General features: G+C 30.9%; 1 protein-coding gene across 1 annotated transcript in view; it reads right to left on the bottom strand.

Annotated features, from left to right (window-relative positions):
• Nucleotides 1-24,050, bottom strand: part of LOC118182274 (sodium channel protein 1 brain-like) — a 102,524-nt gene that overhangs the window by 3,302 nt on the left and 75,172 nt on the right. The window contains exons 18-21 of the mRNA XM_035351596.2: nt 15,949-16,103; nt 11,125-11,351; nt 8,262-8,668; nt 3,945-4,274 (exon numbers count right to left, since the gene is read on the bottom strand). Of these exons, the coding sequence (XP_035207487.2) occupies nt 3,945-4,274; nt 8,262-8,668; nt 11,125-11,351; nt 15,949-16,103 (1,119 nt within the window). The remainder of the gene's footprint in view (nt 1-3,944; nt 4,275-8,261; nt 8,669-11,124; nt 11,352-15,948; nt 16,104-24,050) is intronic.

Raw genomic sequence — 24,050 nt, 5'->3', positions numbered from 1 at the left:
CTGGCAGCTGACACATTTTTCCAATGTTGTCCAGTGCTTGTGCATTGTGCAGCTGCGCCTGCACACATGGAAAAAACATGCTTAACCGATTTATTTTATGTTAGTACATATGTGCAGTTCGTCACGAGTCACGACAGGTTGGCTTAATATTGTAAACTGGAAACAAAAATACATAGTTGTTATATTTGGTAAAAATAATGTAAGTATTAAGTATGTTTCAAATTTCTATGTTTGTATTTTCTATTTTAAAGCTTTAATTTTATTATATAAAATTCTTCTCTCAAAAATTAATGCCAAATCAGAAGTTCGTAGACAAAGCAATCTGCAATCACTGTAAATAAAATGTTGATCTGCAAAGGATCATCTACAAGCAATCTACACTCAAGAGCCAAAACATTATGACCACCTGTCAATAACGAGTTGGGCTACCTTTGGTGCGCAACACAGCTTCAACCCGCCTTGGCATGGATGCCACAAGTCCTTGCTAGATGGCCGGAGACAGATTGTACCAGATGTTGTAGCAACGGTCATGCAAATCCGAGATATTGCGAATTTGTGGTCTTTGACCTCTGAGCTGCCTTTCCATGACATCCCAAATGTGTTCTATTGGATTGAGATCCGGTGAGTTAGGTGGCCAGGACATTAACTGGAAATCAGCATCATGTTCCTGGAACCACTCCAACACAATTGTAGCCTTGTGACACGGGGCGTTGTCCTGTTGGAACATTCCATTTCCAGCTGGAAAAACAGAGGCCATGTAAGGGTGCAACTGGTTCGCAATGATGTTCAGATATCCTGTAGCATTCATGGTCTGCTCTACCACAACCATGAGTCCCAGAGCATAATACTGCCACACCGGCCTGTATATGACCTACTGTGCACTGATGGAGCAACTGTTTGCCTGGAAGACAGTGTATCCTGACACAGCCATCGGCGTGATGAATGACAAACCATGATTCATCTGACCAGGCAACTTTCTCTCACTGATCCATGGACCAGTCGCGATGTTCCCAGGCCCAGCGCAGGCGCAGTTGGCGATGACGCTTGGTCAGCAAAGGCACACGAGTTGGACGTTTGCTGCGTAGCCCCATATCCAACAGTGTCCACTGAACAGTGTGCTCCGATACTTTTCTACTTGGCCCTGCATTGTATTTGGCTGTCAGCTGAGCCACTGTCTGGCTCCGGTTTTGCTACATCATGCGAGACAATCTCTGACGACCTTTTTCTTTGATAGCGTGTGGACGTACAATACCATGTTGTCTACTGCTGGTTTCACCGTCATTCATCCACTTTTCATACATACTAACAACTGTAGATTGCGAACAACCCACGAGTCCTGCAGTTTCGGAAATACTTGTTCCGAGCCTTCGAGCCATTACAATCTGCTCTCTATCAAAGTCGCTTAGATCCGCAGCCTTTTCCATCACACACAGAAGTGAAAGAATGATTCTTCAGACTCTCCAGCAGCAGTTAAATACCACTTGTTAAATATCACGTGCCTTCCATGTCATCCAGGCGCGTTCATCGCAAAATGTAGGGCTGGTCAATAATGTTTTGGATCTTGAGTGTACATTATCATTTGAAAGCAGTTCATAAAATAATTATCGGAAAGAAATCAGAAACGATCAGCGGAGAAGAAATGCCTGGATACTTCTCTTCTCCCCCCAAAAATAAAACACATTTAATTGAAGCACTATAAAACTGAATGATAAATTATTGAACTACAAATAGCTTTAATCAGCCGTAAATAGTTCATTCCAGATCTGAATAATCAGAGTTTTGCTAATTTTTTTTATAAGCAGTGGAGATGAGTTTAATAACCTGCTGTTTTTCTATTGATTAATATATATTTGTTTTAGTTCCTGGAAATTTTAACACAGCAGCTGAGTTTAATAAGCGGCAGGCATCAAATAAATATACTGGCATCGAACAAACTAATAACCCAATGAAGCATTTCACCCTCAATGTGTGCAAGGTGTAGTTCAGGGCAGTGATGGATATGTGATGTTTTTCATACTATGATGTGGTCCAGCTTGCTGATGTGATCATTTTAATTGATTAGCATGTTATAACTGCCAACTTCGATTTTACCTTGAGATTTTTGGTTTTGATCACATCCCTCAATCTCAACTAAACCTCCCAGTTTTTAATTTTTAACCTTTACTAAGGTAAATGTTTTCTGCAATAAATGAAATTTTGTTAAATTAATGAAGCTTAAATTGTGCAGATTCCACTACCCCATCCCTAATGATTTTTATCACAAATTTTATTTGACCTGAATTATTTTAATCTGCTGTAGACATTTGTAGAGCATAACATGAAGATAGTACCATTATTTAATCGATTAATATGCATTTAATTTTGCATTAATTAAATAAATAGTTTATCCAGACAGTTGTATGTCATTGAATCATCATTTTTAAATGTACTTTGATAAATAAAAGCTCTTTTCTTTTCAGTATTTCTCAATGTAAAAGTATAAGAAAATTACAAAATAAAATTAGCCAAAAAGCATAAAATTTAGAATATTTAATTAAATATCAATATATTTTACATCATAATCACATTATAAATAGTTCTATAACCCGAATCATGCATTATAAAGTGAAGTCAGACTGGAGTTCTGATGAATGGCATTGCTGTGCAATGTGAGAACCTTATGAAAACACCCAGCTTTTCATACATGAAGATTGGCAGCTATGGCATCTTCATGAAGAGTATACTGTTGAAACTCCTATATTTTAAGATGACAACAGTGGAGTTGACTACGCACATAGGTGACTAACACGACGAACACTCATCCTTTTTGTAAATGCACTGCTAAATCTCCTGACCTCTGTTGAAAATTTGTTAGTTTTTGGAACAACAAGTGAAATACCACAATTTGCAACTTGACAACATGGTAGGTTTATACGATTAGATCATCAGAAAATGATCTGAAATGAAAGCTGGATCTAACATACCTGCAGAACCTTGCAAACTCCCTTTTCTAACTAAATCCAAGAGGTTATCAAGACCAGAGGAGGAGTAACAAGGTATTCATGTTAATTGTCTAGGGTTGACTAATTTTTTGTCCAGTAAGCTTTATATAATATATATATATATATAGTGTGTGTGTGGCTACATTAGAAATATGTTTTATTAATTATACTAATAACAATAATAATATTTGTTGCAAAATTTCATTAATACAAATATGCTAATTTTATACAGAGGATGGTCAAAATAAAATTAGCTCAGTATTTTAGTGTATAATTTGAATACTAAATTGAGCTTTGTTAATAAAGCAGGAGAATTGCCCTTTGAACTAGAGTCTGTGTCATGGTAGCTTGTCACTAAGGTTTTCATTGCATAATTTTCTGGAAATTTTGTCAAGACACTTCCACTCTTAAAATCTTGAGCAAACAGTTTAGGACATGTTTTTTATGAATTGCACTTCGCATAACATTCAGTTATGAACACATTTTATCAATAGTGGACTTCAGATGATGCGTAGTTTGCATTTTTATATGTACTTTCATTTAACTTTATTTACGTAATGTTTTTTGACCACTAATAATTATTGTTAGTTTTTTTTTGGGGGGGGGGGAGGAAGAAGCAACAAAACGATTTTTATGTGCATGTAGTAGGATTATTAAAGAATTTTTGTCATTTACATGAATGATCTTTTATTTAAGATCCAAACCTATTTCCAAACATAAATGATGCTATAGAATATATTACTAGAATCTGTGATCTGCTTGTAGCATAATAGTTTATTTTGATGCGTAAACCATTTTGTGTTGCATTGCTTTGCTAAAACTGATTGCTGATCCAGTCTGTTCTAATTTTTCACGATCCTTTTGCTGTTTAGAGTACATTTTCACGAAATCCTGAAAATACTTTTCTGAGATAGTTTTATTTTGGCCACTCTGCATAATGAAAGAATAAACATAATGACTTACCTTTAGAACACTCAAGCAATGAACTTTATTTCCCTGAGCAATGGGCAGATTCATGAAGCTCACAGCAATATCATTAGGTTTTGGAATTCTTAGTTCTTTATCAAGCTGATTTAGGAAATCTGATAAATTTTCATATGGAATGAACTGCGTAGCTCTTGGATCAAATTGTTTCCAAATCCGATAGAAACCTATTAGATTGTCTTCATTTATAATACTTTTTGTTTCAGCCACAACTTCTTTATAATTATCCAAAATAACAGCAATGAAAATATTAACCAAAATAATATTAGTTAAGAAAAGGAAGCTCATCATGAACATCGTTGCAGCTGTCTTCATTAGAAACATGCAAGGAAAGAACATATTAAAATGTAATCATATATTAATAATCAAAATATTAGTGAATGGTGCAACAATGTGAAAACAAGACATATATCAGAGAAAGGTGGTTCTACCTATTAATTTAGAATTGGTAATCAAAGTGTTTCTACAAAAATACCTATTAAAAAGTAGGCAGGTATTGTACAGTGTAAAATAAATCAAAATGATTACGTATTGCGTTTGGTTTAGTTTATTTAACTAGGGCAAAGCACACTAGGGCTATCTGCCTAAAGGGAGGGAGCTTTTGTGGAGGATTTTCTAAGGGAAACTGGCTCGTATACACGTTACACATGGGGAAAACCACGAAAACGCCCATGCAGCCTGCTCGTTCGTGGGATTCGAACCTCAGACCGAACTACCAGTGTTCAGTGACTTTACCGCTTGGCCGCTGGTGGGCTACGTATTGCGTTACTTTGTGAAAACATATGATTGCTCAGACATGGAAGAAAGATCAGTTTTACCAAATATTGTCATAAAGGGTAAAAAATTGATATTCCCGTAGTAATTAACCAATCACTTGCATATTGTCTTATATGACAGCAAATGAATTTTGAATAAAGAATTTGTGCCAGGTTTGATAGGCCGTGTTGCCAATGTAATTAACCACCTGCGCTATGGCTAAACTTTACGGTTGCGGTGCCGTGCGCTACCATATAACAAGCAGTAAAGTGTCTCTTTTACGCCGCTCCGTGTCTGCGAGTGCAACCCTGTAACGCGACAAATAAACAATCTTGTTGTTAGGCGACGTGTTGTTAGACGACGTTATTTTCATTTTTGAGATAAATGCCAATCGACGTGGTGTTCACGTTGCTCACGGTTTGAGACAAAAGCATCTCATTGTGCGTGGCACGTCTTTTTAGTGCAAGTGGTTAACTGGATGCTGTTAAATGCTTGTGTCGAAAAATATATTATGAGAAGTCGGATTACTGAAAAGAGTGTAGCTGGTTTTATATTTACGATAAGTGGTGCCCCTTATCAAAAGGTTCATTTTATATTAAACAACTTTAGGGCTCAAAAGGGATTCTGCTTGTTCACTAAACCAAATCTTTGTTTTTTATTTTTCAGTGCCAAAGAATCATTAAAATTAATACAATTTTGATGATTTACGCACCATCTAGAACATTTGATTGAAGTTTAAAAAGTATTATTTTAATTGGTTGCCATCATATGCACTTTAGAGCCACCCAGTGCACAAATTAGGATTGATAATTTACAATAGTTATAATTTTTTTAAATAAAACTAAAAAAAACTAGTATGTTTTCAAATTGCTGTATCATGTATATTATATAAAAATAACTTTTAAAATGCAGAGTTTAACTGTTTTATTGTTATCACAGTAACTGTTATCTATCTAACTTTACTTATATATACAAGAATGCTAATTTTGTTTTTATTTGAGAAATTCTAAAAATTTCAGATACTATTAAATTTTTAGATTAATGACTCAAAAATTTTTAATAAATTCATTTTTAGTTCTTTAAAAGACAAAACTTTCTAAGATGAAATAAATTCCCAGTTAGACACCGAGATGGAGTCTTCCAGTCTCTTAAAAGAGGACATTTGGCATCCGGTATCTAGGCAATTTAATATTTTTTTTTGCATCTGTAATTAACTGATGTTCTGGTAACATTACATTCTGTAGATTACTGTCTCCTCATTCTCTATGTGGGTAAACATGTTTTATCAACAAAGGCAGAATGAAAATCGGATATTGCTTAACCAAAGACAACTTGACTTAGTTAATAGTCTGCCATCAATTTATCAAAGGAATAACTACAAACCATACAAGATGTTAGAATAATCCTTACAGTTCTTCTCTTTATATTACATATGTATAATGCAAAATAAATTAAAATTAATAGATTTAAAATCTAATCCATTATTCAATTTGGAACAAACCATATGCAAAAAACCAGAAGCACTACGGCAGACTGCTTGATAGGTGCAAAAAATGAAAAAAAAAAAAATTACATTTTTTACTGCAGTGTCACCAGGCTTTAGTATAACAAAAGACGTTGACACATCAGCCTATTTCTGAAGCAACATGGGCAGAAATTAAAGTTCATTATTTAAAATAATCTCAGAAAATTAAAGTAATCTGTATCTTCATTAATCCAACCCCTACAGGCTGTAGTAACTAGAGAAAAAAAAAATGTAATTCAGCACATGAAAAAATATAAGCAATGGAAATCAACCAAACAGGCCAGAGAAGAGGAAAAAAAAATTGCAAAATTATAGCATTAAAGTCATAAATAACCAAAGGTTAAAAATCTAATAAAAATTATTTTCTATTAAAGTGAACCGAGTCCAATAAACAAAATATGTAAAAGAAGCAATCCAACATAACGAAAAAATAATAAAAAATGAAAGTTTGATACAAAAAACATAAAAATAAAAAGAAGAGTTAGTTCTTAAAAACTGTTAGAGTAACAAAAGTTTTGAAATGAAAATTGTTAATTCAACCTACTCAGTAGCAAATGATCGTTTTCAGCCTAACACATGCTAAGTAATGAAATAAGATTCACTACAAAATTTAAAGTAATTAATAAAAATATTTCAATAGTTTTAACAATAGGAAAAGCGTGATGATAACATATGAAAATTTAAAATAAGCCCACAATGAATTGGTTTTGGTACTGGAATTTAAATGATGATTAAAGGAAAAAAAAAAAAAAAAAAGCAAAAACAAAATTTTAAACTAATAAAATACCAAAAATAAGTTCAAAAAAATCCTCTTACAAATCATTATTTAAACTTATGCATAAATTTAAGAAAATTAAACCAATGGAATAAATATTTAACCTACAAAATGATTTACAATAGGCTAGATTTTTCAAATTACAATAAGCCAGATTTTTCAAAGTGTAAAAAATTAACTTGTAATCTGAAAACATTGAATAATAGTCAATTTTTTTTTAAAAATTAAAAACAAATAAATATTTTTTACTGCTTAAATAATATGTACTAGTGCTAACTGGTAAAACTTAATCTGTACTATTAAATAAAATTTAAAATGCTGCTATGTTCAACACATTTATGAATTTGATAGTTGTAAACAAAATCAAAATACCCTTAAATTATTTTACAACTGCTATTCATACGTAACTTGATTTCTGAATGCTCTCTCTCTCTTTATAGAGAGTGTTTCAAAAGGAGATCAAAATAAGCAGATTTTGTAATGGAAATAGTGTGTTAATGTAGTGAAGAGACAATAGATAAAAGGATTCTGCTAATATAAATTATCATTTCCCTTGCAAATCTTAAGCGGTGTGCATCACTACACTTTGGCAGATATTTTTAAAAAAGGATGATGCTGAAATTCTGTGAGGTGTTGATGCTTGGGTCAAAAGTTATCTTCATTAGATAAAGTAAAGATATTTTTAATCGTCCTTATAAGTTGTTCTCTGGCTTGACTAAGAATGACCACATTCTATATTTCTGAATGATTACATTCCACATACTGAGAGATTATTCTTTGTTGCCATTACATTTGCATCCCACTGTCTTACACTTCTTTGTGCCCTCTAATAGTGACATTTGTACTATGCCATCTATTAGCTGATTACACCCTATATACACTGTTTCAATAACCAAACCTCACATATCACCATTCTGTCTCATGAGCCTTATGGTGACATAAATATTAAATAGATGATTCAGACGGGAAATGCAAACTGTGCCACATTTTCATTTCTTATTAAAATTTATACATTTCTAGTTATAGTGTATTCATATGTTTTAGGTTCGATGGCCTGTATTTTAATCCAACCTGTTTCTTACATATACGTAAAATTTCTGGTTCATAAAGTTTAGTGTATTTTGCATTAAATAGGTTAAGAACATTTTATGTTAATAGAAATGTAATGTAATGATATGTAAATACATATATACACCACTTTGAATTTTACATTGAAGTTATTCAATTAAAAATTTTTTACCATTAATTCACAGTTATTTGATAGACTTGGATTACAGTGCATTTTCTCTGTACTTATAAACTGAAGAATATCTTCCCATCCTTCACTTGTTGTCAAACGGAAAAGGAGTAGCATACTATTTAGTGCAGTCTCAAAGTTAATTTTAGGACCTATAGCTCCATGGTATTCAACATTAGCAAATAAAGACATTCCTATGATAGCATAAATAAAAATAATTAAAAGAAGTAGTAGACTTATGTTTAGCAAAGCCGGGACAGAGGCAATCATCGAGTACAGTAAGTGTCGAAGATCAGTTAAACTTTCTGTCAAGCGAAGCAAACGCAAGACTCTAAAAAGGCGAAACACATACAAAAACGTCAGTTGAGCATGGCCGGTGCTAATTTTTAGAGCTGTATGTAGAAGCATACCTATAAAATATATTTAATTAGTAATATTTCAATTCTGTTTTAATATAATATACAGTATTAATATTCTTGAAGGAATAGTCATGCAAATTTTTTTTTCTTAGGCATGCTAATTTATATGTTAACCTCTTGAACACAAGTTCAATAAAATATAATTTTATATATGCAAATGTTGTTTTTTCATACACATAGAAAATCGTGCTAAATAGTAACATATTAGAACTCCAACTATGCAAATTACTTTTTCTTTTTCTTTTTTTTTTTAAGCAAGTAAAACTAAACTCTTTTGTTTACTTAATTAAATGTTAACATTTTTCTCCAAGATCTACATGTAATGGATATAATATGTTAATTATATTTTATGAAGATAGATTTTTATTCAAGACTTTTTTCAATAAAATCATAAATTTATTACAAAATACAAGTAAAAAAATTTAATAACATACAGTTAGATAGTTAAGTTTTATTATTTAATAATAATAATACAGTAATGCCTTAGTTCAAATGAAAACAAATCTGCATTTAGTTAACACGTTGACTTCCGTGTGCATTTGACGTGGTTTGCCCATGACGTCAACTTGAAATTTTTATTATGAGATGTATATTATGTTGAAATATTATCTACAGAAGAGAATGTGAGTTATATAATCATGCTTAATGCATTTTTCGTGCTGGGGGTCACCAGCGACCCCCCAAACATCTGTAGACCATTTTTACGATTTATAACTAAAATTTTTACCATTTTTTACTCTTCAAACCATTATAGTAACAATGGTACTATTTATTTAAAAATTTATATATTTACTCTAACTTTGTATTTTACTATCAGTCACGTCGTCGGCCACCGGTGGAACCCAGGGCGCTGCAGCCAAGTCGAGTGTCGGTTACTGGTCACCCCCCATGGCAGTCAACGTGTTAAAAAAAAAAAAAAAAGTTTTATGATGAACATTTTCACAGGAAAACAAAAATAAGAGTATGTGCTTAATTTATGGATTATATGAATAAATATTAACTTTTTCTTATATTTTAAACAGATTCTGCGTTAAGATGGGGGAAAAAAACTGTTTTGTGAAAAAAAATTATGAAAATAAAAATGTTCATAATTTTAAACATAAAAAGTTTGCTTAAACACAATAAGATTAACAAAAAAATAAGATCTTTTTATTTCCATCACAGCAAACTCCTATTTTTGGGTATAGAGTAAAAAGTAACTTAACTATCCATATTTATTGTTAAGCCATATGGACTGTAGTTCTCGTTAAACCAGATATATGAAATTATATCTCAGTTGCATATACAAGAACATCTTGACTGTTGAACTGGCACTTAGCCTACAATTGCTATGAAGATACAGCCTCTTCACTCATTTCAAGCGACAATTTAGCATAACAGAAATAAAACTACCAAACATAACTTATGCATTAGTCTGGTTTTAGTTGTCAGTAATGGAGATCAAAATATTATTTCTTTAGGATTTAAAGAGATCAAAATATTATTTCTTTACGATTTTTGCCATTTATAAACCTAGATGGTTGTTTTGGAAAAGGAGCACAATAAAAAGGATATCTAGACTTTTAAAGAATTAAAAAACGGGGAGGACAATTAATCGGCTTAAAAAATTCAAAAATCTAATAACTCATTACTTAACAGATTTCAGAATTTCATTTTCAAACAAGACACAAAAATACTAACCAATGAGCTTCATGTTACAGAGAAAGCTAAAACAAAAACGTGAAAAGAAAATCCAGTTTAAATTAAATTTTGGACAATTACTTAGTAAGATGAAATGACAGAGCAACGCCAACATCTAATGAAAATCTCATAATAATTATTGTCACCCCAGGCTAAACAAATCCTGAAGATACATTTATTCCTGTCATAACCACATTATATCCAAATTCTAGCTGACTGTCTGAATTTATATAAATATTTCCATATGATGGGCCCATTAGAAGGAGAAGGTGATCCAATTTTAAGGCATGATTTATTTTAATTAATTAAATAGTACTGCAACAGGGATTTAAAAAATAATAGCATAATAATCTGTGCTTAACATATATTACCTACTGCTTAATGTGAACCTCATTTTCTTCCCAAACACATTTTTTTGACAATATATTTAGATAACATAAAACATACTATTTTATCATTTTCTTGGATTCTTAAAATTGCTCCTATAAACAATACACAGAATAATTTGTATATACATTGTCTATTTTCTTTTCACATGATAGTTCATAATCAAAGCAAAATTTTACCACTATATTATAAACATTTCTCCATTATATATAATAAATATATATCATCAAAACATATATAATAATTTAATATATATCATTAAACATGTATCATCAAAAATATTAAAAGCATTATTCTATTATAAAAAAATTAACATGCATTTTATTATTAAACAAAATTAAAATTTCACATTTATAAAATTGAAAAACAACAGCACTTACCAGCTAAGTGAGCAAGTAATATAACTAAGTCAAAATTGTTCCAAAAATCCTTAAAGTAGAATTTTCGTAATCCAAGAAGTTTTATAGCAAGCTCTATGATATAGATTATTGTAAAAACAATATTACAGAAGCTAAGAATTTTCTGCTTCAAAGGTGAATCATTGTACGATTCTAGAGCAATAATTACAGTATTGGTGCAAATAAACAGCAGAATTAAAACTCTGAACCTAAAGATAAAAAAGCATAATAATATCAATTCAACTTAAACTATGTTGTTAATTAATTTAATAAAGAAAAAATGCAAATAAAAAAATTTGCGCTGTATTTTTGCAATGTTTAATCGACATAATTTTTTTAACCATAAAATATATGATAATATTCTTATTTGAAATCACAAATATTATCACAGATATTAATCACAGATGCTAAAATTTCTTCCCTTACACGAAAGGAGGAAAAAAAGTTTTTACATGAAATAATTTACATAATTGTTTAATTTTTTATGAGAACAATTCTAATCAGAGCAGTCATATTAATTTCATTTTCTTTAGACTTTTTTTAAAGAAGTCCTTAATTTCTGCTAATAGACAATTTAATATTGGGTTATCCCCCTCTTTTTTTTTAATCAAACTATGAGTGGATTTGATATCGTATATAACCAGGACTTAATTTTTAAAATTAGAAGTGCCGGACCTCTATGAAAGGAAAGAAGAACAAAAATAACTAACTAAATAAAATAATCAGTAAAATAATTAATAATTAACTATTAAAATTAAATAATTAATGATTAGAGTAATTAAACAATTAATATTAAAATTTAATAAAATATAAAGATATAAATAAAATATAACAAGTTGTTAAATAAATGGTGAATAATTAAATACTAAAAAAAGTACTGGACCTTGACTTATTTAGGGCTGGAATTACAATTTTACACAAAAAATAAGATATAGCTCAACCAATCTCCAGTTTAATTTAAGCTCTGAATATAATGTATTACCTTCAAGAGAAGATAAAAATGAAGACCATTCTTCTTCCAGCACATCAATAAAAAACGTTAAAATGGTTAAAGCGTCACTTATGAAAATACAGAGAATGCTATTAACAGTAAGAGAATAGGGAGAACATTTTAATGAATGACCTGTAGGTATTAAAAAAAAAAAAAAAAAAAAAAAAAAAAGAGAAGTGTTCAACATTTTCTGACCACGATCTCCTCTGAATATAATTCTAGCTATTAATTTAGAAGTCAAGCAAAATATGACAGGATAACAAGTTTTCACCAAATCTGGGGGTTAGCTGAGAAAAAAGTAACAAGTGACAATTTTCATCCCCTGTCTTTGGTTACATTGTTCCAAAAATTCTGCAGGTGCTCTTTTCCATGGGAAGCTACTAGCGTAGGAAGGAAAAATTTATTCGCTGTCATAAATTCATTTTACTTTCAGGAGAATAACCATTTGAGATGTGGGTGGGGGAGTCTCTTTCCTTAAAAGTCTCAACCTCTATCCAAGGGCTTATTTCCCAAGGAAAGAGAATCAGGCATTCAGAAGTTAGAATCAATTTTTAATATACTTTTATTATTAAATATAAATTTTTTGAGATCAGATTTCTACTGAAATTGTTGTCCCATTGCACTAAAGCAGCACCGGAGCCTTCTTATATAGGGCTCCGTTGCGCTCCGGCTAGAATTATGATTTATTCCCAAAACTAAGAAGCATCGTAGCAATTTAAGCTGTGTACATAACGCTGTAGTGATTGGAATTTTCAGCCAATAAAACATTTAAGCAGACAATATAAAGAGGCAACGTGCTTGTAAAAGTAAATCATTCAGTAAAAGATTTTAAATGGCTTAAAATAATCAATGACAAGGAGCATAACATATATTGTTTATTGTATGAGTTTGACAGAGGCAGTACTGCAGCATGAAACATTTGTGAAGTGTATGAGCAGGATGGAGATAGAAGCTATGAAAGTCAACCATGTTCTGGATGTCCCTCTGTGGTTTCTGAGCAGATTCTGTACCAAGCCATATTGAATGGTTTCCATGCAACTGTTGAAAAATTAATGAAAATGCTATTTGTACACAGAACAACAGTTTGAAGATGAATGCATGCATTTGGATTCATCACAAGCATGGAGCAGTGAGTTTCATATCAGCTCTTTGAAAAGCAATGATAGGTGAGAACTAGTCTTGGTCTTTCTTGGCTTCCTCGTTCCAAAAATAAACCATTTTTTGAATTAACTATGATGAGTGATGAGAAATGAGTACTCTGCAGTAATGTCAAATGTTAACGCACTGAACATTACATGTAGCATCAAGGCTCTGCTGCATCAAGACAAGGAATGCATCCTGGATAAATTCAGGCAAAACCAGATACATAAACAACCATCATTAGTCAAATGCAAGACATTATCTTTCAGCGTGAAAATCCAGACTTCATGTTGCTTCAATCACACACACAAAAACTACTCAACTTTGATTAGTTAAGTTTTATCTTATTCCCAGACTTTGTTCCTTCAGATTGCCATCTTTTTTTAATGTTATAGAATCTCTTGACCTTTTTAAACCTTAGATGATGTGCAAGGTATGAAAACAACATTACTAAATATTATTATTATTATTATTATTTTAAATCTTTGATTTGATACTATTTTTCTTGATGAGGGATTAACTAATGGCAAAGCAGATGATAATCTGTCATAGCAAATATTGACAATGATGTGAATATATATGTGCATTAATTTTTTACTCTATTTTTGATTCTAAACCAAAGTATTTTTCTTGATAAGGGATTAACTAATGGCAAAGAAAATGATAATTGGTCATAGCAAATATTAACAATTATGTGAATACATATGTGCATTAAAATTTTTTTTTACTCACCCTTCTTTTCACCTAAAATAATGGACAAATTTTCATATCAACCCATTAGTTTAAAAACTAAAGTGACAATTTAAAAAACCGGGGGGGGGGGAGGAGTAAAATTTGTTTCATTTCAAACATTGAAATAAAAATTAAATTTCTCAAGTCCTTTATTTCTATAAGTCTAACATATTTTCACAGCATAATTAAAAAAAATTTAAACTAATTATTTTAAATGACATTTAACATAACATTATATAATATATAAACTGAGAAAACAAACATTCTGATCAAAAGGAAGAGAAACACGGCAATGTGTAAAATTTAACACACACACACACACACACACACACACAAAAAAAAAAAAAAAAAAAAAAAAAAAAAAATTAGTTTTTGCCACAATTTTGTGCATGTTTATGGACAGTTCTAATAGGGTGAAGGGAACCCTCTACACTCAGTTAGAACTTCATGTCAATTTGCTATACTTTTGATTAGATTGTCTAAAAGTAAATGATAACATATTCACATGGAATAGCCTTCAGAAAGTTCTGAAAGTGTTAAATGAAGGCTACATAATGCAAATTGATGTCCTTGTCGATCTCATTTGATTTAAATTTGGTGAATGAATAGGCTGTGGTACATTATTGCAGTTTTAAACACTCTAAAGTTTTAGTAGGGCTAAAAAGGACCAAGGATTTCAGTTTGGAGTTTTTAATCATAGTTCTACTAATAAAGCTGAGTTAGCAAAAGGCAAATGATTATTTTTGTTGCATACAGACCATCTTAATAAAACCTTTCATTCATGGTGTATCTAGAAATTTGAAGTCCTGTAGTTGGAAGCAATTTAACTTGCAATTTATGAAGGTATTCAGTTATTTGCTTGGTTCTCTCAGTTATTTGCTTGGTATTCTAGCAGTTTTAACTAATAAATGGTCTTGAGAAGCAGCTGTGACACATTTTCAGTGTTGGTCTGAAAATCAAGACACATCATTTTATCATCACCACCTCCAGATTTTGGAAAAAGCCTTTTCAATATTTTTACACCTTTATACTGTCTTTTTTTTTTTTTTTTTTTTTGCCAGCCTTTTAAAAGCATGCCTTTTTTCACATTCAGTTAAATGTTTTTTTTTTTTTTTTTCTTTTAAATGTATTTTATCATCCATATACCATTCATCTTTACACCCTACCACTTGAAAACTCCTTACAGTTTGAAGATCAGTTGGTATATACTAATGGTGGCCAAATGTTATGTCACTGAAAGCTGCATGTTGGAATTCTGGAGCCATAAATAGATTTTCCAAGAGCCACAAGTCCATATTTACATAAGTTTCAAAGTAGTGAAAATTTCAAATGAAAGAAATGTCTACTTTTTATTGGACTTTGAGTAGTTTTTAGTTTACCATATTTCACATATATTATTTGTATAAGAGCTACACCACTCGCCTGCAAGAGCCACCTGCAGCTCACAAGCTGTGCTATGGCCATTCCTGGTATATTGCAGTGCTATGGCCACCATCAACACAAAAGATAGTAGAGCTGTGATAAATTATATACTGTTATTTACTAGTTTAAATCCTTTATTCTGTGATATACCCATCAAATATCCATCACTGTGTAATCTACCCATCAAATTTCATTTGAACTTTATCCAGTATCACTGGTATTATTCTCATTTTATGATTGTTTCTCTGATTTTTCTCACTGTGCTTTTAAACATGGGAAACTTACATTACTTTTACAATTCATATGGCAATCACTTTTGCTGTAAGTACTGCACCACATATTTCAAGAGTTTTGTTTGTATGCAAGTTGTAGCGTGCATTATGGACATAATACAGCATTTAATAGCAGAAAAAGTACTTTGTTTTCACATCAGATTAATTGTAACTAGTGTGGTAATCTAAAATATAATACTGAAAATCGATAAACATTTTTAAAATTAATTATACATTAAAATACTTTACCATAAACTATATGCAACTTTATAGAAGAAAAATAAAAAGGGACTGGTTGGAGCTTCAGTTTGAACTTTTGGTCTTCGTGTGCTTAGTTTTAACAAGGAATTATAGTACCCTTTTTGTGCATCTGTTAGTAATAGTTCAGTGACACCATCATCAACCTGCATTGATTACAAATATCAAAGGAAAAGAAATAATTAGGAAAAGGAAATCATTAAATGTATGCCAATTTACAGTAGTATTCCCAACCCTGATGCTATCTTATTATATCTAATTTACTGAAGCTTGCAGAAAATTTACAATAATAAATAATAATATTAAGTTTTCTTAAAGGAAACTTCAATACCTAAAACGCTAATATATTCAGTGGTCTCAAACACAAATTGCCTGCAAGCTGAACACACCATCTAAAAATAGCTGACAGACATAATTTTTTATTTAAAAAATAATAAAAATATATAATTTTTATCAACAAAAAATATTTTAACTAAATTTTAAATCTGGTTTACATTATATTTATCAAAACATATATTAACATAATAATAATACAAAGGGAATAATGCTATCTGAGATCTAAAGTTTGGTACCTGAAAGATGCTTCTGTTGGTTACACTTTGTAATTCAAACCTGCTAACAGCTAATTGTAAAATTTTCAGACTGGTATTTATTTCAAATAATTTTAATATGTTTCATTAATCATTAAGTAACCTACTTTAAATTAAAGATAAACAAATTATGAAAACTTACTAAGTTTTCAGAGAAGACTTCCCAAGTGGTATAAAACTTATTACTTAATAACAACTATAATATAAATAAATAATGACTCTTTCTCTTATTTATTAAAAGTTTCTTTGATGCATAAATAAAAATACATATATTTGTATGTAAACAGTTATAAACTTCTTTATTCTTACTACATTTGATATTTGATGACGTTTCAATTCCGATAAAATTTGTAGCCTTCGAAAAATTACTAGAACCTCTCTTCATGATTTGTAGATGCTTTTTGATCAGTCGGGTTATTTTCCTATTAACTTTCAATTGTGAAAAAAAAAAAAAAAAAAAAAAAAGCTGTTTACATATAAACATATTCCAAAAAAGTGATTACTCTTAGTAAAAAAATTCATAACTGAGGGAGTTTATTTTTTATCAAATATGAATAAAAGTTAATCAAATCAGCACTTTCAAATCTTTGAATACAATTTACATCACAGTGTAAATTAATTAGCTTCATTTATAAAGTTGCTGGGGTATTATTTACATTTGTTTTGAATGGTAACAAAAATAATGTAAATTCAGACTTCAAATAAGTAAAATTTTGAAATTTGTGCAACACCATATTTGTAACAAATGCATAATTGAAATGTATTCCACTAGTTGAGACACTGCTTTAATTCATTAACTGTCAGTGAGTGGATTTAAAATGAAACTTTCTGTGTAACATTCATATAATCTTGACAATAGTTTTTTGATTGGTTAAGCATGCTAAAACTACTGAACTATTACACAGTAATATTTCATGTTCTCTAATTTCTATTCAAAATAGAGTGAAAAAGAATTTTCAATAAATTGTAAATTATTTTCTTTTGGAAAACCCTTTATGAAACACTATCAGCTCAACCTAATTATTTTGGATTAGGATTAGAACTATTTAGATTACGGCAAAGCACTTAAGGGCTGTCGGCATAAGGGAAGGGATGTTTTTGTAGAGGGCTTTTTAATGGAAACTGGTTTGTATTCACATAAAACGTGCCGAATCCACATGCAGGTAGCCCATATGCTTATTCTAGAATCTATTTAGATTGTGGTCAACACTCTTATTTCTAATAACAATAGTCATACATAATAGCACTACCTACAAATTGTAAAAGTACTTGACTCATGCATTTCTTTCTACAACATTTTGGAATGATATTTTATCAGGATATATTAAGTTAAGACATATTCTCCAATACAGGTAGTGTGTTTCAAATTACCATTCACTCAACCAGAAATGCATGCTAGCACATTTCATGTAAGAAAATCAACTCATTGTGAAACTATGAATTGACACCTTTATTACAGCCTCCAATGTTTGCTCTTAATGGCAGTGTAGAGAAATATATATAATATGCTTTTATGTTGGTCATTCTACTGTATATGATGCCCCTTCTCCAGTGTCCTGAATTTGTATATCAAAGTTTTACTTGTCAGGTTAGTTAGAAGTTGAAGTCTGCGTACTTATACTCCTCTCCCACAGAACATTTTTCTGCACATATCAGGATTGGATTAGGATTATTCAAGTATGGCAAAGCACATGAGGGCTATCTGCTTAAAGGGAGGGATGCCTTCGTGGATGACTTTCTAAGGGAAACTGGCTCGTATACACGTTACACATGGGGAAAACCACAAAAACACACAGATCAGACAGATAGTTTCTACTATTCAACATCTCCTTATTTATAAACTGTTTCACAATGCGTGTTTATATAAATCATTTTTTTTAACTCATGCCTACAGAATAACCTCTCAGAGTTTGGAAGATGAATTCTAGGGCAAGCAATATAAATGACTCAAACTGCAATGTTATGATAATTATTGTTTTCCTCAAGAAAGTGATTACAAACTCTATTTTTGACTCAAATTATGAGATAACAAAATAACGAAATATAGCAGTTTGCAGCAGAATATTTTAGAAAAATAGTAGTTTACAGTAATAGATTCTAAAAATTACAGCTACTTGAATTTACAGCAGCTGATAAAGCATATAATGAAAGTATCTAAATAATTTCTGCAAGCATCATTTGATAAACATACTTTAAAATTAAAATTATGAATATTATAATTCAGAATTGCAGTATCTTGCAGGAGTATTAATAATTATCTTAAAGGATTCATAGATGTTTTAATTATATTTTAATATTAAATAAAATTTAATATGCTGTTCTTGTTGTATTTTATGTTAAACTAACCAGGTATCATGATATTGATCTTTAACTTATTTCCATATTCCTCACCAGAATGCAAATTATTTAAGCTGAAAGTTTTTGGATCTTAGAAAGAGAGAGAGATTCTTGCACTCACGTGACATTGTTAGACTTTTGCCAGCTCTATCTAAATGTAATTATCCCAGCTTTTGTATTCTCTTGCAGCCAATTGCTTTAAACTAACATATAGGTAAATTATTTAAGCCTCCTTGTGGTTCACTTAATGCCTTATTGTCTTAGAATACTGATCAATGTTTTAATTATTTGACTGTTATTTAATTTACACTGTCACAAGTAGTCGTTACCTATAGTACGAGCAACTTTATGTTAAAAGTTCAGTTTGATAAAAAGCTTATTTAAAAACTTCACAAGTCTTATAGAGCTTCAAACACAGGAATAACTCGCTATGTGATTAGTAGGGTTGTAGGACTAAAATCAAGTATAAAGTTCAAGTACGACCTTAAAGCTGGTGCCTAAATTAATTACCAAGCATCCAAGACAACATCACTTTAGCCTACTCCCCAAGATTTCAAAATTTTCATAATCTGGGCTATCAGATATCTCAGAGGGCCATTGAAATGGAAGATTTTAAAATTGTAGTGATAAACAACTATCTACCACCTAACACAGCAAAGAATTTGGCATCTTTTTTTGCTTGTTTGTAATCTTATTACAGAACTTTCATTAAAACCCCTATTAAATTTAAAAAGAAAAAAAGCCAGAAGCAAACACAGCATTTGAAAAATTTAAAGCTGTATTAGTCCAAGCTCCCGCTTTGAAATTTCTTGAAGCAAATAGTAAATTAGAAATTGCTGCAGATGAGTCGGATTTCACAACAGGGGCCATTTCACATTGCATATTTTCGACTGTTTTAGTCTAATTCAAAAAATTATACTGCTACTGAGATAGAAACTTGAGCAGTACTACTGATGGTGCAAAAATTTTAATTTATTTTGGAAAAGAGCTGGTTCCCACGTATATGGACCCTGCCGTCACTGTATGCTTCTGTTCCAAGAAGAATTTATCACCCAGACTCGTAAGATGGCTTTTAAATTTCAAGAATACAATCAAATGCATAAACATGCTCCCAAGAAAAAAAATGTTGTAGCAGGTGCTTTATTACAAATTAAAATAGATGGTCAGAGGAAAGAAGTGAAATGTGCCACATTAACTTAAAAAATTTTAGATTCATGAAAAACAATTAGAGCAAAACTGCAAGCAGACCCAGAATTTAAAAATATCCACATGTTCAGAGTGATTGGGATCCCAATCACTCTGAACAGGATGGTTTGGTTTGGTTTATTGAGATTACAGCAAAGCACACTAGCGCTATCTGCCTAAGTGGAGGGGTGCCTTCGTGGAGGACTTTCTAAGGGAAACTGGCTCGTATACACCTCTGAACAGGAATTAGGAATAAAGCTGCAAATTATGAAATAATTGATAATCTTCTGTTCTACACCAAGACAACAAACAAATGATAATAATGACGTAAGACTGGTTATCCAGCAGGTTCAAGTATTTTACAGAAATTGCATTGAAGCACCAATTTCAGGCCATCTCGGAATAAAAAAAAACTGTCCAGAAAGGCGAGGGAGCTACATAGCTACAAAAATTTTAACTCAATATTTTAGGTCCTGTAACATTTGTCAGTTCATTAATGGTATTAATTATAGTCTGGTCAGGTACCTAAATAGCATAAAAGCTACATTCACTAATGAAATAATAGGAGTTGATCTATTAGGTTTCTACCCACATAGTGAACAAAAAATAGATATTTTCTCACGAATCACTGATTGTAATGATATTTATGTGACTATAAATTTAAAATTAGCAAATGATAATGATTTGATTCAAAGTAAAAAAACAGCACAGTGTAATTGAGGTTAGTTAAAATTAGGCACTCCAACCAGTACTTATAGAATTAATGAAAGTTAAGCTTAAGACATTATGAACAGATTCTTGAAACAGGGTCTTTTTGAGGTGGAATTAAGCTTTTAATAATGTAGGAATTTGGTTAGTAGGTAGTTGTTGAAACTGCACAACTTACACAAATATATGCATTATAGTGCTGAAGTGGCAGGGGAAAAAGTGAATTTAGAGAAAGTGCAAGTGCTAAAGATTCTGCGAATGGCAAGCTGAGAAGTGTAAGCTTTAAAATTTTTATGGCTAAACTATTTTTCCTCTCAAGAGATGAGATGTGAAGTTTTGAGGAGAAGAAACTTTTGTTCCAGCCCTAAGTGTGCCCCCAAGTGAAATTTCATTTCAAAGAGTCAGTTAGATATTTAATAAAGTTGGCTCACATGTTAGAAATTTTCATTGCAATTACTTAAATTCTGGCAGGGAAAAATGTAAAATCCTTATGCTAACTAAACACTTACTATAATTTTGATCTTTACTTTTACTTCTTTCCATATTCCTCACCAGAATGCAAATTAGCTTTTTGCCTATTTAAGCTGAGGCTTTTGGTTTTTAGTCAAAGAGAGAGAGAGTTTATGGCATTTGCATAGCATTGTTAGAATTCTATCAGCTCTATCTAAATATAATTATCCTGGTTTTTGCATGCTCTTGCAGTCAATTGGTTTAAACTTACACATTATAAATTAGAGGCAGCTTATAGCTTAGTTATTACCTGTGTAGTCTTAGACTACTAATCAATGTTTAAATTTATTTGAATGGTATTATTTAATTTACATCACTACAAGTAGTGGCTGCTTGTAACATGAGCCATGGTCTTTATGTCAAAAGTTCAGTTTAAGACACCCATTCTTTCTTAAAAACATTCACAAGTAATTATCTTACTATTTCAAACATAGTGATAACTAACAACTTGCCCAGTAAAGTTGTAGGATTAAAATTTAAGTTATCTAGCTCAAGTGCAACCTTATAATTCATATTATGTTTTTTTAAAGTTAAAAAACTGAATCAAAAGAATTTGAAATTTATGGGCAAATGAAAGATTGTATTAGAATATTTTGTTATGGCAGGCACTTAAGGACTATCTACCACTAAAGGAAGGGAAACTGGCTTTTATTTAAGTTACACATGGAGAAACAAAAACTCCATTTAGTTGCCAGGGCTGATTATGAGATAAAGTATCGGTTTTGAGTTGTGTCATCTACTAGCTACTAGCAAATTAAATAATAAAATGTTTAATTTTAATTTCTAAAGGTATAAAAACAGTGAGAGAAATAAAATTCATATAAGTTACTTGAAATAAATATTAATTTTTTCTGCATATTAAATCATCTTCCTTTTTAACTGTTTCATCCATTATGTTTCAGATATTTTTATGTTTATATGTTCAAAGCATGGTTTGTCTTTTTGGTACATACATAGACACACATTGCACATTTCACATATGTATCTTGTTCTATGAGGTTTCTTCCTAGTGCTACAAAATGTACACTGCCTGGATCTTCATTATTTAGTTATTTTCATCTGGCTCATGAAATTTGTGAGTTTTTATGTTAACCGGGGGAGGGGGGAGCTTGGTCTTTTTGGCTTTGGTACGGATCATTTGTTTCCCATTCATATTTGTTTTATTCATATTTCGTCCCAAAATATTTAGAAAATATTTTAAACTTAAATAAAACTTTTATGCAATTTCTATTTTTAATTATAGCAAAGTATATTTACATTAAATTTAAACCATACCAAATAATTTATAAAATCACAATACTAGCTTGGGAAGCAAGTGTGTTGAGGTCAGAGAAAAATCTCTGGAAAAGAAAGACCTTTTCTCTGGACAAGTGCATGTATTGTTTAGTAATAAAGTAATTCTGTGGTTTCAAAGCCCCTTATCTATATCCGGGTAAAAGTAAACATTCCTATTTGAAAAGCAAGCAGACACCATTGTGAAGAGCAGTGGTTTCAAGGTGCGACCACCGAGCCTCTAGAGGATTGTGAGCATTGTGACACAATGTTCTAATGGCGCTGTTATCGCACCCTGAAGCAACAAAGCAAATGCCATAAATATAGATAGGTTTTTTTATATATGCAGTTTAATTACTGCAATTTTTTATTGTTCACGATAGAAATCATGATGTGCGATGAATAACTTTTGAAATTTAAAGTTGTTTATATTAATAAAAGGAAGTTATTTTGTCTCATTGAAAACGAATTTTAAAAGGTATCCGATTTGAAGTACTAAGACTTAAAACATGTATGATTCTGCAGTCATTTTGTGTTATTTAGAGGTAAAGATAAATTGATTTTCATTCAAAAATTACGGAAAGAAGAGGAGAAAAAAAAATTCGAAAATTGGTGGTTTTAGGGAGTTCCCACCGTGTGTCAAAGGGTTAACTTAAATATCCTTTTCCAGTTCAAATGAAATATGAATTTTTAATTGTTTTGTGGCAGACAAATAAATTTTTTGAAAGTAAATAAATGCACTATTTAGATGATATAAACACTTTTTTTTTGGTGAAACACATTTTTTTTTAAACATTACAGATAAATTTGAAATACTTTTCAATTTTGACTAATCAACTTAAAAATTGTCAAAAATGACTTGAGGTCAGAAATATGTATAATGGACTATATTAACCTTCCAGCACGCATATGTGCGCAAAATTTATGACAAATTCAATTTTGAATGCACATTTTTCACATATCAAAGCTGAGACGTCTGTATGTCATTTCTATTCCTCCTTTCTATCCTTCCCCACATCATGGAATGTGCCAACAGGAAGTCATTTGGCTCTCTCTCTCTCTCTCTTTTTTTTTTTTTTTTTTAAACCAGGCATTTGTGCTACGTGGCAGCTTTTCCATAAAAATGACACGCGTGTGTTTGTAGGTGAAAATTTGGAAATTTTTTTTTTCTCAAATATTTTTAATTTTGTGTTATTAATTGCTGTGTATTATTTTGATTTGAATACATTTGGCTCTGTAAATTTTATATCAGTTTTCATGGCAAAAAAATATGTGCAACCAGCTGATTTTGTTCGCATTCTTCAAGAATTATCCGATGAATAAAAGGAAGACAAGGAAACCTTTGGATGGGAGAACAATAGCAATTTCCATTCTTCATTTTCTTTTATTCTATTTTTTAGAAATAAATAAAAATATAAAGTTAGTTTAAAGTGTGTTTTTGTAACCAGTAAGAAGTAAATTTCCTTGCAGAAGTAAGTAATGCTACACTTA

The sequence above is a fragment of the Stegodyphus dumicola genome, chromosome 8, assembly GCF_044657685.1.
Source record: "Stegodyphus dumicola isolate Sdum_Otavi_A_Nest chromosome 8, ASM4465768v1".
Classification (NCBI taxonomy): Eukaryota; Metazoa; Arthropoda; class Arachnida; order Araneae; family Eresidae; genus Stegodyphus; species Stegodyphus dumicola.
The sequence above is the reverse complement of the archived record's forward strand: the minus strand, read 5'-3'. Positions and strand labels throughout refer to the sequence as shown.